General features: G+C 45.4%; 1 protein-coding gene across 1 annotated transcript in view; it reads right to left on the bottom strand.

The window, feature by feature from the left end:
• EDIL3 (EGF like and discoidin domains 3) overlaps positions 1-18,530 on the bottom strand; it is a 429,858-nt gene that overhangs the window by 79,020 nt on the left and 332,308 nt on the right. Inside the window, exons 7-8 of the mRNA XM_006124343.5 lie at positions 8,764-8,919; positions 7,461-7,605 (exon numbers count right to left, since the gene is read on the bottom strand). Of these exons, the coding sequence (XP_006124405.3) occupies positions 7,461-7,605; positions 8,764-8,919 (301 nt within the window). The remainder of the gene's footprint in view (positions 1-7,460; positions 7,606-8,763; positions 8,920-18,530) is intronic.

Here is an 18,530-nt window from a genome sequence, read left to right as displayed (position 1 = left end):
TAAGACAGAATATCTTACTGCCCCTGTATAAAACTATGATATGCCCACATCTTGAATACTGTGTACAGATGTGGTCTCCTCACCTCAAAAAAGATATTTTGGCCTTGGAAAGGGTTCAGAAAAGGGCAACTAAAATGATTAGGGGTTTGGAACCGGTCCCATATGAGGAGAAGTTAAAGCGACTGGGACTTTTCAGTTTAGAAAAGAGGAGACTGAGGGGGGATATGATAGAGGTATATAAAATCATGAGTGATGTGGAGAGGGTGGATAAAGAAAAGTTATTTATTAGTTCCCTAAATAGAAGAACTAGAGGACACCAAATGAAATTAATGGGTAGCAGGTTTAAAACTAATAAAAGAACGTTCTTCACACAGCGTGTAGTCAACCTGTGGAACTGCTTGCCAGAGGAGGCTGTGAAGGCTAGGACTATAATAGAGTTTAAAAAGAAGCTAGATAATTTCATGGAGGATAGGTCCATAAAAAGCTATTAGCCAGGGGATAAAATGGTGTCCTTGGCCTTTGTTTGTCAGAGGCTGGAAAGGGATGGCAGGAGACAAATTGCTTGATCATTGTCTTCGGTCCACCCTCTCTGGGGCACCTGGTGCTGGCCACTGTTGGCAGACAGGATACTGGGCTAGATGGACCTTTGGTCTGACTCAGTACGGCCGTTCTTATGTTCTTATGTTATTGATGTATATACTTCATTCTTTCCTTCCCTTTTTATGCTTCTTCTATATTTCTCCTGGTAAATAAAACATACTTTGATTGTTGGTTCATCTGTTATGATGGTGTCAGACAACTATTATGTATGAGTCTAGTCATAGCAAGATATACTGGATCAGGAATAATTAAACCCAGATAGGTAGTTAAGTCTGGGCTCCTGATTACCTTAACCAATCAGGTAGAAGCACCACCAGTTAGTAGATAAGAAGCCAGGTTATTGAAACTCACTCCACCTAAAGCAGAGTAAATTAAGTAAGGGCTCTAGTTGATGATTAGCTGTCTTTAAGGGTATGGAGATTCATAAACCACTTTATCAGGGGAGGAGGAAAGCAATTCCCACGGACAGGACTTGACTCAGGAACATCTTTTGAAGAAATTGCAAAAACAAAAAATTGACAATGCAAGGCATTTTATTATAATAGATGTTGAAAGACTTGAACATAATATAGAGGACTCAAAATATTTTCTAACATTTACAGAATAAAGGAAAAAAAGGTGATTTCCCTCAGTTCTTTTCATTAGTGTCAGGCTCCTGCATATACATGAGTTTCTATGCAGAAAATATCCACTGTTTCCCTTAATTTATTCTACTCTACTCTTATTCTGTGTCCCATCATAGTGGTATCTTAACACTGAAGTGTAATTCTACAAAATACTTATTTCTTTCTTAATGTTACTAGTGCCGAGGAAAATTCTCAAATGTACTAAAGCACATCTGTACTTTTTCATAACTTGGTATCTTGCAAACAAACAAACAAACAAACAAACAAACAAACAAACAAACAAACAATCACCAGCAAGGTGAAGACTCTAGATATAGCTGAGACAAGGGTGTAGCTTCCTGTGGAGAATTAAGCAGGTAGCTAAAATCCCACGATTTACTCTCACTGTGATGAGGATGGACATTGATAGATGCTGGGCCTACCCATTCTCCTCTTCTAAGTTTTTAAAATAAAATTTAGCAAGTAATTTCAAATAGACTTCTGCCATGATGCTGTGCAATGGATTATCAGGTGTTAGTCACTGGGCAGAGACAGAGTGCATTTTGACCTACTAGGAAGAAGAATAGGTTGGAGAACAGTTACAATGTATTAGGAACAAGACCTCCTCTCCTCTCCTCTCCTCTCCTCTCCTCTCCTCTCCTCTCATATGTGCTGTCAAAATAGTTTGGGCAAGAGTTGAAAAAAAATATATCACAATGAACAAAACCATCAATTGCATGTATCTACTTTTTCTACTTTGTACCCACACTTGTGAACATGTAATTTTACACTTTTTCTTTACACCTCCAAAAATTAGAGGGAGGAAAGAGGTACAACTAATGATAAACTGCTACCAGAAAGAGAAGAACAGGTTCTAAACCTTACATAACACTATATGCATACATTATATGCATATAGGAGTAAGGACAACAAACCTTTGCTATATCAAAGAAAATTACATCCCTTATTGATCACATAGTTCATTAATACTTCCAGAAAAAACTACCACCTCCCTCCACCCAAATGTAACGTATGATATCTCGGCTTTCAATGAGGGTGAAAAGGATGGGTAAAGGAGACTCCTTCAAGATTTAATACATATGAAGAACGTTTTTATTTAAAAATGGCGTGAGGGAGTACTGTAATACTTATGATTATGACAAGATAGGAAATTATGGAACAGAAATAGTATGGCTATGACATATGTGGAAGAAAGACCTGACTAAAGTGACAAGAGAGGTGATGGACAGGAATCCCTGGGATAAAGTGCAATGTGGTAGGCTAAGGTAAATACAGAAATGCACACTAGAAGTGAAAGTTCTCAGAATGATAAGGCACGGGTAAGCAGGGTCTGAACCACTGCTTCCAATGCAGCCAGCTGCCCGGCAAGGTATTTAACTGTTGATATGTAAATACAGCTCATGCTGGAATGGGAAAGGAATCTGGGGTATGGTTATGTAAATCCAGTTCAGTCAGAGCTATAGGCCTGATGGATGGTCAATTGTTAGAATGGAATGTGGTGTATTGTAACTAATTTGCTGTTGTGGGGTCACAAACTCTGTTAACCCTAAATGTAGGAATTGTAATATATGACCACCAGTGCTTGCAGGAGAGACACTGTCATTGTAAAGAGTCTCGGATGGACAAGCCTCCCACTTCCAGACTCAAGTGGACTGGATTTGGGGAGGAAGGAGCTTGAATCAGCCAGCTACATGCAGTCCAGGCATGAGCTATAAGACTGGTCAACCTATTTCGTCCCTCGCCCCTCCTTTTCTAAGGATAGACTTCAACAGACTCCATAAGGAGTCTCTTTATTATTTTGAAATATTATTCCAGTGGGAGCTGGAATCTTTTGCCCAGCCTAGGTAGCAGGCCAAAAGCTGAAATCACAGAGAAACTGGCAAAGAGCTGAAATCACTAGGTTTGGCCCAGAGCCAGACCCATTGTGAAAGCAGCAACAGGTGGACAGTGGGGCAGCTGGCAGGAGCAAGCAGCCAGCAGGCGGCTGGCAGGAGTGGCTGGTGGGCAGCCAGCAGGGCGGCTGGCAGCTGGTGAAAGTGGCCAGCAGGCGGCTGGTGGGAGGGGCTGGTGGGCAGCTGGTAGGAGCAGCAGCAGGCAGCCACCAGGGCAGCTGGCAGGAGGAAGCAGCCAGAAGGTGACTTGTGGGAGCAGCTAGCAGGTGGCTGGCAGGAGCAGCTGGTAGGAATAGTGGCAGGCGGCCTGCAGAGCGGCTGGTGGGAATGGCTGAAAGCAGTGTGGCTGGCAGGAGCGGCTGGCAGGCAGCCTATAGGAGCAGTGGGGAGTGGCCAATGGAGTGGGTGAGATGCTCCCTATCCCCACTCCCCCAAGGGTGGGAGGTGAAATCTGAAAATCGCCTTGGAGCTCTGGTCTGCCCTGATCAAGGGCAACAACTGTGAGTGGGGTACGGAGAAAGGTTGGGCATGTGAATGGGACACTTACATTGCTGGACTTGTGAGGCTAAGAGGCAAAGGACATTGCTCAATCCGCTTGAGCTAGTAGGTTCACTCGTGGGTTGGTTATGAACTCTGTGGTATTTTCCCAAGTTAATGCCACGTTACTTCTCTCTCTTTTATTATAAGTTTCTTTTCTACACTCAGACTCTGTGCTTGCCAATGGGGAAGCATTGCCTCTCAGATGTACTCGGGGGTTGTGTGGATTTCCCAGGCTACTGGGTGGGAGTCTGAGCCAATTCTGTGTGGGATAGATGAAAAGGAATCCCTAGATATTGAACCCGGCCCTGGCTGCTGCCAGTGCTATCTGGCAGAGGGGTTACGCAAGAAACCAAGATGGCAGCAGCAGACATCAAAGATGTAAGGCAGGAGTGAAGACCCTATGGTCCACATGGAAGGAGAGCGAGCATATGTATACCTGGAGAGAATACTGGTCTTTGCCAAGTAACCAGAAGATGTGGAGGGTTGAGGAATAAGCACTTACAAGGAAGGTAGCTTAGAGTCTTGAGTTTGGGATAATCCATACTTGGTCACAGGCATGCTTCCTGCGGCCTTCGGGTACAATATCTTGTCTATAAGTTTGCTCTGTCTTCCACAAGACTGAGTACCTTGAACTCCCACTGATTTCGAGAGTGCTTACCTCCTAGGAGACACTCAGAATTTCATATAATTGTGCACAAGCTCAGAAATAATCAGTGTCAAAGCTAGATATTTGCTTGCAAGAGTTCCCATCCCCTAGGCTTGTGCTCTATTATGTTTTTGTCTTGCCTTATGCCGCTAGAGTTTGTGATGGAGTGGTAAGAGCAGAGGAAGCCAATTATTTTAATTCAAAGACTATGCTTCATCATCTTGGTTGCTGTATGAATGTCCTGGGGAATAAAAATAGATTTTAAAACTTTGCTTATGAAAAATAACAGACTGCATGATAATATGGAAATACACATCTTGCCTATAAATTCTCACTTTCAATCAACCCATTTCAGAAATCAAGCAGGTGTTCTGTAAATCTCAGCATGTGGCCATAGTCTCATAAAAGGGCAGTGTCTCCTTCCTTTCTTCACAACAAGTAGTGTTCTACTCTGCAGATGGGCAAAAGAATACTAAGACAACCGCTTTCTGAATACGCTGCTACTCAGCATGAGCGAGGAGGCAGAATTTGGCTCTAAATGCAGAGGGTTGCAGGGAAATAAAAGTCAAGGAAAGAAATAAATGTTCATTTTATAGTTGGCTGGTTACACAGGAATAAAAGGTGCTTGTTGACATATAAAATGCATTTACGGCCCTGCTTAGATAAGACTATTGTGCTTAAAGTCAGCTACACACCTAAGTACGTTGTTGAATGGGGACCTAGGAAAGGTCTGGTTTTTTTAATTAGAAAGATTTCATTAAAATAAAAAGGGGAGATCGGTTTTGAAACTCCTATACTCCTAAGAGTGCATCACAACCTAAGAAACGACCTGGCATTAGACTGCATTAGTTTGTCTTTATGTGTAATTTTACTTGGCTTTTAACTGAAGCTGAAGTTCCTCTGATGAGCCCAGACTATGACAACAGTGCTGAGGAATGGTGACCTTGACACTGAGATGAGACCACTGAAATGAATTTACTTTAGTAGCTTTCACAGTTCTTTGAGCAAAACAATTCCTGGTCATTCTGGCAAGGACTTATTCTAAATTGTGGTTCCAGAAATGGAAAGCATAAAAAGAAAAATCTAATACACTAAAGTACCTCAGACAGGATTTTCTATTTACTTTCAAATCTATCTCTATCGAAAAAGGGCTACTGCAAGATTAATGCATTAACTTTTAATTTTTGAATCTGGTTTTGATGTCACTGAAGGACCAAGAATTATTTAACTCAGACTGCTTTGCTATATAATTCAGGAAATTGATGGCTATTGTTTTATAAAATAAAACAGGTAGCCAGGTAAAAACCACCCTAAAATGAATTTACTGTAGCAGTCCCTCTGGTGAAAAGCTGATCTCTTTTGACAGATAAAGAATTTGCATGTTTACTGAATTTGTAGAGCGAATATAGTTCTTGCAGAGAGTAGATGGGGGTCAAGCTTTACATTTATGTGCTATAACCTTTGCTACAACAAAGTTTGAGAAGGTTTATATTGGCTCACTAGTTCATTTCCTTCTACTCCAAGCCACAATCTGTTTCTATAGGAAAGCCACAGAACAAATCTAAATCAAATCAAACTTCATCAAAAGCAACCAAGCACCATGTATTTTATTTTGCTTTGAAAGTTCTTCAGCTTCAGCTTACAGAACTCTTGCAATTTCAAGGCTGTTATAGAATGCCTGACCAGCATAGTCTAGTACAGAGGGCACTTAACAGGGAAGCAGGACTGGGAGATCTGTGGTCAACTCTCACCTCTGTCATTGACCTGCTGTGTAACACTCGATAAGTCATTTGACTTCTGGATCTGTTGTCCCTCCTATCCTTTGTCTGGTTGGTGCATTCAGGCTATAAGTTGTGAGTCGGTGGCACAGCCTGCCCCTCAGTATATGTTTGTATTATGCCTAGCACAATTTTGGTTGGTACTTTTAGGTGCTACTATAAATACATTACAGAACATGTAAATGAAGTGCTGGATGGGACTTCTGGTCATCAAGTCCAGCCCCCTGCACAGAGGCAAGACCAAATATACTTAGAACATACTTAACTGTTCTTAAAAATCTCCAATGATGGTGATTCCACAACCTAACTTGGAAGACTGTTCCAGTGCTAAAATATTCTCATAATTAGAATCCTTTGCTTAATAGGTTATCCAAATCGCTCCTGTTGCATATTAAGCTGACTATTTTTTGTTTTACCTTCAGGAGACATGGAGAACAAGTGATCACTATCCTTTGTATAGCAGCCCTTATCATATTTGAAGATTACCGGGTTCCTCTTCAGTTTTTTTTCTCTCAAGGCTAAACATATGCAGCTGTTTTAACCTTTCTACACTGGTTAGATTTTTAAACCTTTTATAATTTCCAATCCTGTCTTCTAGATTCACTCCAACTTGTCCTTATGTTTCCTAAAGTGTGGTTACCAGATCTTGACACAAAACCCCAATTACACCATGCAAGCAGAGCAGGATAATTATCTCCCATATCTTACATACCCCAAAATGATATTAGTCTTTTTCACAACTGCATCACATTATTTACTAATTCCACATGTGATCTATTATAGCCCCCCAATTCCTTTTTAGCATTATTACCAATTTGCTCCAACTATTGAAAATAGACTTACTGGTCTATAATCCTTTTTGTTCATAGGTATTATGCTTGCCATTCTCCAATCCTTTGAGATCTCATCCTTCCTCCATGAGTTCTCAAAGATAATTGCTAGCAGTTCAGAAAATGTATCAGATATTTCCTTAAGCACCCTAGAATTAATGTAATCAGATTCTGCTGACTTGAATACATGTGACATAGTTAACTATTCTTTTACCTGTTCTTTCTTTATTTTGACTTGTATTCCATTCCTGTGTTTATTATTAGTTGTGTTAAGAATCTGGACATGATATACCTATTAAGTGATGACTGAAGCAAAATAGGCATTAAATTCTTCAGCCTTCTGTATCCATTTCAAGAAGCAAATAATTAGATATGAATAAGTGCAAAAATATATGCCCTCTTGTTCATGTACTTTAAATACAAAGAAACAAATTCAACTGTGCTGTACACCACTTACGTCAATGGAATTCTGCCAGGAATTAATATTCTAAACCGCAGGAACAAAGAGGATTTATGCTGTGACAATTTTGTGGTGTTGGAAAACTCACCTGATAATTCACAGCCAAGAAGTTCCATTCTCAAAGTACAGTGTCTTCTGCAAACCTGAGGATACAATCGGATGTACTGTGATTTTATTGGAGGTGTGAAAGAATTGGCATACGGAGTGTTGTTGTCCTCATTTCCATGGAACACCTGTGAAAAAAATCATACATTTCAAACAGTACAAGAATGACAACTAGGTCTTTACTTATCTTTCCGGATTATATATGTGCACACACCTCCTTTTTTATTCTTCACTTCCTGTTTGTCTTTTTTCATGACTTTCCACATTTAGAGGCTGTTCCGTGACCTATGCTACTCAATCTGGTCTAATTCAGCATGGTATCTAGGTATAATGTGAAACATGTGGGTACTACTCTTTATTGATTTTAGTAGGACTACACGTGCTTAAAGTAAGGCGAGCATTTAAGTATCTTGCTGAATTGAGGCCTCAAGTCTTCCCCCTCCCCGCTGCCATGCTCCAGATACTAATACACTAAAAATCACATCTTCCCTTCAACTTGTGTATTAAAATGTCCCTGTTCATTTTAGGCTGCAATTATAAACACTGATCCACACTTACTTCTCTCTCCCTTATTTAAGAACTGATTCAAACTCCATTGAAGTCAGCTGGAGACATTACATTGACTGAAATGGGATTCAAATCAGCCCCAAAAGGATTTTTCTATTCTCTTTTTGTTGTAATTATATATTCTTACACTTTGCTTCCTTGTTTCATTACAGTCTTTTCAACATGGCATTACCTCTAAATGTGTCCCACACTAAAGTTCTTTAGTTCTATTCTACCTCTCACAGTAAAGTATTCTGTGCTGCTCTGTATAAAAAACAAATTCTAATTATATTTTGTAAATGTGTGTGTGTGGGGGGGGGGGGAGGGACGGTTTACAGGATAATACTGGTTTTGCATGCAGAGATTAACATTGATGAATGGGTTCTATGCTTTCAAGGGTTAATATTAATCTGCCAGTATACTGAAACTAAATTAAAAAGAGTCATGAGTAATTACTGGTAAACTAATTAAAATGAAAATCAGTTAAGTGTAATAAACTGGATTATTTTAGCCTGGGGACACAGTGTTTATAGAGCCATCAATTAAATAAGAAGAAATTCATAGATGACATAATGTGGAAACATATTTCTATGTTTTCCAGAAAAAAAAATAATAAGGCAACACACATTTAAGTGCTTTCTCTGTTAGATAATGATACTCATCTACTGGAGACACTTTTTGCTTTCAGAAGTCAGATATACCTCGGGATTTTCATTGGCACAAAGGTGACCCAGTCTTACCATATCTTCATTGGTGCCTTTTCCTTTGTATGTCACCCATGATTTCCCATCATTACTGTATGCAATTTTGTAAGATTTTATATATTCTGGGCTTCCAATCCTCTTGGCACCTTGGGTTATAACTCCTGTGACTCTCATCTTCCTTTGAAGGTTGATCTGCAGTAACAATACAATATCATTTAGTAATCATCAGATGGTCACAGTTCCAATTATGATGCTAAATTGTTGTTCTTTCTGACTTGAAAGAAAGAAAGAAAGAAAGAAAGAAAGAAAGAAAGAAAGAAAGAAAGAAAGAAAGAAAGAAAGAAAGAAAGAAAGAAAGAAAACAGTATTTCATTCTGTAGCATTTGATTGTCTTTACATTTCCTTTGATCAGATGTGTGAAAACACAATACTTTTTTTGCCCATAATGTATATACTATATTCTTTGTGTATGTATATATGCATGTATTTAAGGCTAAGCTTATTGGGTAGTTAGTTGAGTACTTGACTACTTGCTTCCCCACCCCCTTGCTGCCTCTGTATGAGAGACAGCAAGGGTATGTGTACACTACAAAGTTAATTGAAACTAACAGCCGTTTGTTCGAATTAACTTTCATAGGGGCTGCACATATAAACCGCTAGTTCGAATTTAAATCGAACTAGCCGAGCGCTTAATTCGAACTAGGTAAACCTCATTCTACAAGGACTTACTTTGAATTAAGTAGTTTGAATTAAGGACTGTGTAGCCACTTAATTCGAACTAATTGGAGGCTAGCCCTTCCCAGGTTGCCCTGGTGGCTACTCTGGGCCAAACCAGGTAAACTCTTCTCCCGGCCCCAGAGCCCTTAAAGGGGCACGGTCTGGCTACAGTGCTCGTGCCAGTTGCAAGCCTGCCAGGACCCAGCCAACAGACCCTGCACCTGGCACAGTATGAGCCAGCCACCAGCTGCCACCCAGCCCTCTGCCTCTTCCCAGGACCAGGCTGGCAGCTCCCAGGAGCCTGCCTGGGGCAGCAAGAGGCGGGCACCCGCCTGGTCTAGTGCGGAGATCATGGACCTCATTGAGGTTTAGGGGGAGGCCTCCAACATCCACGACCTCCGCACTAGGCACAGGAATGCGGCCGTCTAGGGCAGGATAGCTGCCTGCTTGTCCACCAAAGACCACATGCGAACCCAGAAGCAGGTCTGCATGAAAATCAAGTTGGTCCAGTAAGACACCCAACCCTGAGCTTAGAACATAAGAACGGCCATACTGGGTCAGACCAAAGGTCCATCTAGCCCAGTAGCCTGTCTGCTGACAGCGGCCAACACGAGGTACCCTGGAGGGGATGGACCGCAGACAATTACCAAGCAATTTGTCTTGTGCCATCCATCTCCAGCCTTCCTCAAACAGAGGCCAGGGACACCATTCCTACCCCCTGACTAATAGCACTCCATGGACTCAACCTCCATGACTTTATCTAACTTCTCTTTAAACTCTGTTATAGTTCTAGCCTTCACAGCCTCCTGTGGCAAGGAGTTCCACAGGTTGACTATGTGCTGTGTGAAGAAGAACTTTCTCTTATTAGTGTTAAACCTGCTGGCCATTAATTTCATTTGGTGTCCTCTAGTCCTTATTTTATGGGAACTAATGAAGAACTTTTCTTTATTTACCCTCTCTACACCACTCGTGTTTTATATACCTCTATCATATCCCCCCTCAGTCTCCTCTTTTCTAAGCTGAAAAGTCCTAGTCTCTTTAGCCTCTCTTCAGATGGGACCTGTTCCAAACCCTTAATCATTTTAGTTGCCTTTCTCTGAACCCTTTCCAAGGCCAAAATATCTTGCCTCCTAGCTCTGTTGACTCCCACCATAAATTAGTTTTCGGGGTAACAGAGGAAACAAGCTAATTCCAATTGTAGCTTGACACTGTTATTCAAATGGCTAACCATTTGCCAGCTGCACTACCAGTTCACACACATTTATACAGCTGATTTTTTCCAATTCTATTATGGCTTTTTTGTACAAGATTGCCCTCTAATGATTTACATTGTTAATGTTAATATCTACTATATTTGGGTATGTCTACACTACAAAGTTAGTTCGAACTAACGGATGTTAGTTCGAACTAACTTTCATAGGCGCTACACTAGCGCTCCGTTAGTTTGAACTTAATTCGAACTAACGGAGCACTTAGTTCGAACTAGGTAAACCTCATTTTACGAGGATTAAGCCTAGTTCGAACTAGCTAGTTCGAATTAAGGGGTGTGTAGCCCCTTAATTCGAACTAGTGGGAGGCTAAGGCTTCCCAGGTTTCCCTGGTGGCCACTCTGGCCAACACCAGGGAAACTCTATTGCCCCCCTCCCGGCTCCGGAGCCCTTAAAGGGCCACGGGCTGGCTACACAGTTTGTGCCAGTTGCAAGGCTGCCAGCACCCGTGCCAGCAGACCCTGCACCTGCCACACTATGAGCCAGCCACCCGAGGACACCCAGCCCTCCAGTGCTCCCCAGGACCAGCCTGGCAGCTCACAGGAGCCTGCCCAGGATCGCAAAAGGCGGGCGCCCGCTTGGTCAAGTGATGCCCCCCAGCCCTCCCCCTCTCCCCGGGACCAGCCTGGAGGCTCCCAGGAGCCTGCCCGGGGCCACAAGAGGCAGGTGCCTGCGTGGTCTAGTGCGGAGATCGTGGACCTCATCGAGGTTAGGGGGAAAGCCTTCAATGTCCACGATCTCCGCACTAGCCACAGGAACGGCCTCATGGCTGCCAGACGTGATAGACCCCGGGGCAGAAGGACCGCTCCAGGAGACGGAGGAGGAGGAGGAGGTCTCTGAGAGCCAGGAACCTGCCGCCAGACTGCCCGGGACCTAGGACCCCCGAGGCACCCCACAGAGCCGCTCGCCTGTGTCGTCCGAGGCCAGGGAGGCGTCCACATGTGAGTACCATCGTATTCCCCTTATGTGTACGGGGGGCTGGGGCGAGAGGGAGCCCCGGGACCGTGCACCTGGGCCTTGTCCACCAAGGAGCAGCAGCTGGGGATCCTGCAGGGGCCCTGGCCTTGCAGAGGGGAGCTGGGTTTCACACACCTGGGCCCCTGGGGTAATTGACCGCTGTTCTTGTTTCACCACAGCTGCAGCACCTGGGCCTGCAGGGCGCACCACACCGCCTGCAGCAGCTGCCCATTCCCGGGCAAGCAGGAGAGCCAGGAACGAGGAGGAGTACCAAAGGCGGCACCTCCGATTCATGGATCACCAGCTCCGCACCTAGGACCACTGGGTCCAGGAGGACCTGAGGCTGTGCCGGAGGAGTCTGGAGGCCCTGCAGGAGCAGGGCCGTGCCCTGCGAGGCCCCCTCCAGAGCCTGCTGGACCGCTTCCCATTTCCTCCTCCTGCTGCTCCCCCTCCTGCTCCCACTCCTGCTTCCTACACACCCCCTGTCCCTCCTGCCCCACCCTCCACAACCATTTCCCACCAACGCCCCCGGACCCGCAGTGTGGCGAGACGGGAGAGGCAGCCGGACTCCCACTCCTGAACTTTCTTTTCCCTTCCTCCCTTCCCTCCCCTTCCAGCTCCCTCGTCCCAGGTTTCCCCCTCCCCTCTCCCACCCTCATTCCTCCCTTCCCCCACCCCAGTTATGTGAAATAAACAGACGTTTTTGGTTCAAAAACAGGTGTCTTTATTTTACAGTAGGTAGGGAAGGGAAAGGGGAAAGGCGTTGGGTGGAAGAAGTCCCCAGTGGGGCATGCAGGGAGAGGTCAGTCCTCCTCCTCCACCAGGAAGCTCTCCCGCAGGGCTTCCCAGATCCAGACGGCCCCCTGCTGGGCTTCCTGGATGGCGGCGGTGCGGGGCTGACTGTAGTGTTCAGCCATGCGGTCAGCCTCAGCCATCCATGCTGGCAGGAAAGCCTCCCCCTTTCGCTCACATAAATTGTGGAGCATACAACATGCTGCCACCACGGGAGGGATGTTGTGCTCGGCCAGGTCCAGACGGGTGAGGAGGCATCGAAAGCGGGCTTTCAGTCACCCGAAGGCCCTCTCCACCACGATGCAGGCCCTGGTCAGCCTGGCGGGAGGGATTGAGGTGCCCCGTGTAGGGCTTCATGAGCCAGGGCTGCAGTGGGTAGGCAGCATCCCCCACCAGGCACACGGGCATGTCCACATCCCGACCCTGATGTGGCGGTCGGGGAAGAAGGTCCCGGCCTGCAGCCGCTGGCAAACGGAGGAGTTGCGGTACACCCGAGGGTCGTGTGCTTTGCTGGACCAGCTCACATTAATGTCCGTGAACTGGCCCCGGTGGTCACACATGGCCTGCAGGATCACGGAGAAGTACCCCTTGCGGTTCACGTACCGGGATGCCTGGTGTTCCGGGGCACGGATGGGGATGTGCGTCCCGTCGATGGCCCCCCCCGCAGTTGGGGAAGCCGAGGGCGCCGAAGCCCCGGATGATGGCGTCCGGGTCGGCGAGGCGGACCACCCTGCGGAGCAGCACCCAGTTGATGGCCTTGACCACCTGCGGAGAGAGACACAGCAAAGCGCCAATCAGTGGGGCGCCCGGGTGGCTGGCAGCATTCGTGCCCTGGCAGTGCCCCACGCCCCACTCCCGGTAGCAACCCCCCTGGCGGCGTGTAGTACGGCCGGGACGGACCGACCCCTCCGGTGCGGGGCGCTTTCACCTCCTCCCGCCCCCCCTTTGTCCCTGGGGCGGCCCATCTCCTCCTCGCAGACCCCTCCCCCCCAGCTCAGTGGCCGACGAGTGCCATACCTGCATGAGCACCGCTCCGACGGTGGATCTCCCCATGCTGAACTGGTTCCCAACGGATCGGTGTGGAGAGCTTCCAGAGGGCGATGGCCACCCGCTTCTGGAGGGGGATTGTGGGCCTCATGCGAGTGTCCCTTCTGCGCAGGGCAGGGGAGAGCCACTCGTAGAGCTCCAGGAAGGTGTCCCTCCTCATCCTGTAGTTCTGGGTCCACTGTCGGTCCTCCCAGCACTCCAGGACGATGTGGTCCCACCAGTCGGTGCTGGTGTCCAGATGCCAGACATGGCGGGGCGTGCCGGTGCCGGGGCGCTGCCGCGGCTCCTCCACGGCCCCCAGGGCGGCCAGGCAGAGAGGCAGGGGGCTGACGTGCATCAGGTGGTGCCAGGCAGCCTCGAGCCATTGCTGGCACGCTTGCAGCAGCAAGTCCAGAAAGTGCACCAGAAGGCGCAGGGCGAGCTGTGGCTCCATGTTGCCACCTGCGGCGGCCCCCCCGAAGGGAATCACCAACACAGACGGGCACAGAGACCAACGCTTTGCTGTCCCTCGGCGAGGTTGGCAAGCAAGCAGGAAAAGCTGAGAACAAGCTGTCCGGGGGGGGGGTCCCTTTAAGCTTGAGCCTCAGATAGCCTCAGACAGCAGCCACACAAAGCAACTACTGACCTGATGCCCTGCCAGAACCAGTTTCAGCTGCCCTTAAATGCCCCCCTGCGTCCAATCAGTGTGGAAGCGCTAGTTCGAATTAGCAAAACGCTAATTCGAACTAGTTTTTAGTTCTAGATGCGCTAATTCGAACTAAGTTAGTTCGAATTAGCGCTGTAGTGTAGACGTACCCTTTGAGAGAGTTTGTCTGTCTGTCTGTTCAAGAACTCTCCTAAACGATAAGAACTAGGACCACCAAATTTGGTATGCAGCTTCCTCTTATCAAGATCAGGTTTTGGTTGTGTCAGGACAATGGGATGTGCCTGGAATGCAATTGTTTCTCATAGAAAGGGAGGGATCTGCTAGCAGAGATACTTTATAATGACCACAGGAGATAGCAGGGGGTCAGAGATGGGGACCCCATTGGGGCAGCAGGGGGCAGAGGTAGAGAAAGGGACAACTATGTATTTGAGAGAGTTTGTCTGTTTATGCAGCTGTCAGTCTGTCCCCCAGCTAAGGGATATGGATCCCTCCCCAGGCTGAAGCTGCAGTGGCCATGGAAAGGTACTTCTCACCTGGCCCCAAGCTGCTGTGGTGATAGAGGGCTGGGGTTGTCCTCTCTCCCCGGGTCAGACTGCATAAAGAACCCCTCATCCCCAGCCCCACCCCAGAGCAAAGATTTAAATGAAGAAGAACAAACATTATTTGAGTTAAGGACCCAAGCAAAGCCAGGTAAATCTTCTAGTAACTAAATAAAGCTTTTTGCAACCACTCTCTCAATGCTGGAGAAACAATGGCTATTAACAGAATCCATGACTGCAACTGCACACAAAGGGTAACTACTAATGGAAAGATGTTAGACTGGAAGGAGGTCTCATGTATGGTTCCAAAGGGATCTGTTCTGGGTCTGGGGGTGTTTGTATCTTTATTGATGACCTGAATGTAGGTACAGAGATTATATTGATCAAGTTTGCAGATTACAAGGACTGGGAGTGGGGGGTTGCCAATACTTAGAATGGAAGAGATAAAATTCAGAGGGATCTTCATAAATTACAGAAGAACTGGGTTACTGATAACAAAATGAAATTCAACAAGGACAAATGTATGTAGTCACACGTAGGGAAGCAAAACCAACTGCATACACAAAGAATGGGAGAAAACTAGCTTGGCAGCAGCACAGCTGAGAAGGACCTACTGTCTTTTAGGGAATATAACCCGTGGGTTATATTTGTTTTTACAAACCCCGCACACACACCCTTGCGGGCTATACTCATGTGCGGGATATATAGGATTCTTTTTACTCGATGGAAGAGGATCCCCCAGCCCTCCATCCTTTCACTACTTTTGCCAGGCTGGGGCTAGCCTTCCAGCCTGTGACTGAACAACACGGGGAAACTTACAAGGGTTGCAGCAGCCGGGAACACTCCGGAGCCGGGGCAGAGGCATCCCCAGCAGAGGCGCAAGGTGGGAGGCTCTCAGCCCGGACTGAAAAAGGGAAGGAGCCCAGAGCAAGTTGCTTGGTGGCCAGCAGCAGCTGCAGGCAAGGAAGGGTGCCCAGCTGGATTCCGCAGGATCAACGAGCAACAAGCATCATGCCCCTGCCCTGCTCCTGTGAGCCGTGGCTGCCTGTAGACTCCCGCCGCTGCTGCTGGCCGCCGAGCAACTTGCTCCGGGCTCCTTCCCTTTGTCAGTCCAGGCTGGGAGCTTCCCCCCTTACGCCTCTTCTGGGGATGCCTCTGCTGTGGCTCCAGAGCGTTCCCGGCTGCTGCACCCCTTGTAAGTTTACCAGTTCTGTTCGATCGCGGGCTGGGAGCCTAACCCACTGCACCGTAAATAGAACCCTGCACCCTAAATATACCCCCTGCACAGTCTTGTATACCCCGCGGGTTATACTTGTGTCCGGGGTATACAAGATTTTTTTTTACAGAAATAGCAAAAACCGTGGGGTATATTCGCGTGTGGGTTATATTTGGTAGTGGGGCATATTCACTAAAATATGGTGGTTGTTGTGGTAGATCGCAACCTCAACGTGAATCACCAAGGCAATGCAGTTGTAAAAATACATTAATAGAAGGTTACATTAATAGAAGTATAATGGGACAGTCATGGAATACTGTACTGTGCCCAATTTTGGTCATCAATGTATAGAAAGGATGCAAAGAAACTGGAAAGATCCAGAGGTAAATGACAAAGATGGCTAAAGAGTTTTAGTTTGGAAAAGAGAAGATTAAAGGGACACTTGATAACCGTTTTCAAACACTTGAAAGGCTGCCATAAAAAGACGGAGAAAAGTTCTTCTCTTTTGCTATAGTCTGCAGGACAAACTACAGCATAGGAGATTTAAATTAAATCTCAGGAAAATCCAAGCACAATAGGACAATGAAACAGACTTGTCTCAGAAGCTTCTTCACTGGACATTTTTGTAAATGGATTTTTAAAAATGTATTTGACAAATCTTTTCGTAATAATAAAATTCAGAAAACCTGCATCTGGACAGAGGGTTAGACCAGGTGACCCCTGAGGTCCCTTCTAACCCTATTATTCTGTTCCCACTCTTCTAATCCCCATGTTTGGAAGAGTTATATGCTCTTGGAATGTAAGGGTGATGTCCCTGCCAAATCACCATAAATGAAATGAACTTTAACCATGCCAGTGCCTTGCTGTTGTGGCTGGAAAACTGGAAGACCATTGTATTTTGAGGAGTTAGTGAATCTTCCCAGTTCTCATGTCTGCAAACTAGAAAACAGTCTATTCCCTATTAAAAGGGAAAATGCCCAGCATCCAGTTTGTTAAAGAGATAGGCTGTGCCTAGTATGTGTGGGGGAACTCATCGCATAGTTCATATAGGCTCCATGGTAACCAGAACCTGTCTGTGGGAAACTCCTCACAGGCAGGTGCTGTATTGGTTTCTGCTTTAGCACAGAGTTAGCCGCTGCTTCTAAGATTTTGTGTATAGGCTAGATATTGCTTAATGTTGCCAACACCCTTTAGACGTCCCAAAGTATCTTGAACCGTATAGAGATGCCTCTCGGACATGGCCCAGGAGTCGATCCTTTGCTGAGCTGGAGTCCCCAGCAAGCCAAAGGGATGTTGTATGACTTCTCTTGCCTTTTCTTTCAGTAATATCTAATAAACCTTGCATTTATTTGCATTCAGCGATTTGTGTCTTCTTGGTTACCCACCGAACCTGAGAGCAGAGTCTGGCTGGCCCAGCCTTTGGAGTAGAACACTTGCCTAATTAAAATCAAGTTACTTTCTTTCAGTTATGGAATTTGAGTAATGTTTGACGTGTGACCTCAATGCCTTAGGAAAGTGAAACAAAATACAGGACTATGTAGCACTTTAAAGACTAACAAGATGGTTTATTAGATGATGAGCTTTCGTGGGCCAGACCCACTTCCTCAGATCAAATAATGGTAGAAAATAGTCACAACCATATATACCAAAGGATACAATTTAAAAAAAAATGAACACACATGAAAAGGACAAATCACATTATGGTTGTGACTATTTTCTTCCATTATTTGATCTGAGGAAGTGGGTCTGGCCCACGAAAGCTCATCATCTAATAAACCATCTTGTTAGTCTTTAAAGTGCTACATAGTCCTGCATTTTGTTTCAGCTACACCAGACTAACACGGCTACATCTCTATCACTATTCTACCTTAGGAAAGTGTTTATGTTCCACTGTGCTATACATATACACCACAGCATGCCCATGTATTTTCTATGAAACTCTGCCTCCTTTAATTTAATCCTAAATTTTAATAAACTTTTTATTCTGTCCATTTCTCCTTTAAACCAGTGAGCATTGGCTTTCAACAGTGCTGAGCTTCATGCAGACAAGCAACCACATTTAAAAATAAGAAACTGGACATGATACAATGTGTTTCATTTGAATTAAATGTTCTCTCAGTATTTCTGAGAAAACTCATACAAGGGGAAAAAGTACTTTAAAATCCCCAAAACTTTCATGTACACAGAAATCTCAGGGGCAACTTTGATGGCTATAACTCCATGAAGTCAAAAGGATTAGAGCAGAAAAGAAACTGGCCCATTGTGTCTCTGTTCTGTTATGACCTTTATGTTTATCAAGCCAAGGCTTAGCAAAATACAAGATATTAAAATTGTGTAGTAACTATAACTAAAAGCAGTAGGTGAAAGCTTTCTTACTGAGTGTATGAACTAGCTCTTTTAGTAATACAGGCTTTTTTAAAAACTCAGTTTGCCGTGGTAATTGTCAAGAAAAACACCTCAAGTTGATTGTTAGACCTTATGCTTTAGGGATACAGAAAGAGCTAGGAATTAGGAAATCACATGACACATTAATTATATAGGTATTTGTGAGTTAAAATAAACAAGGAGATTAAAGGCATTAAGATAACAACAACAATTTGACACATCATTTTAAAAAGACA

Source organism: Pelodiscus sinensis, chromosome 6, assembly GCF_052426305.1.
Source record: "Pelodiscus sinensis isolate ZL-2025 chromosome 6, ASM5242630v1, whole genome shotgun sequence".
Taxonomy (NCBI): domain Eukaryota; kingdom Metazoa; phylum Chordata; order Testudines; family Trionychidae; genus Pelodiscus; species Pelodiscus sinensis.
Note: the sequence above shows the minus strand (reverse complement) of the source record. Positions and strands in the feature narration are given on the sequence as shown.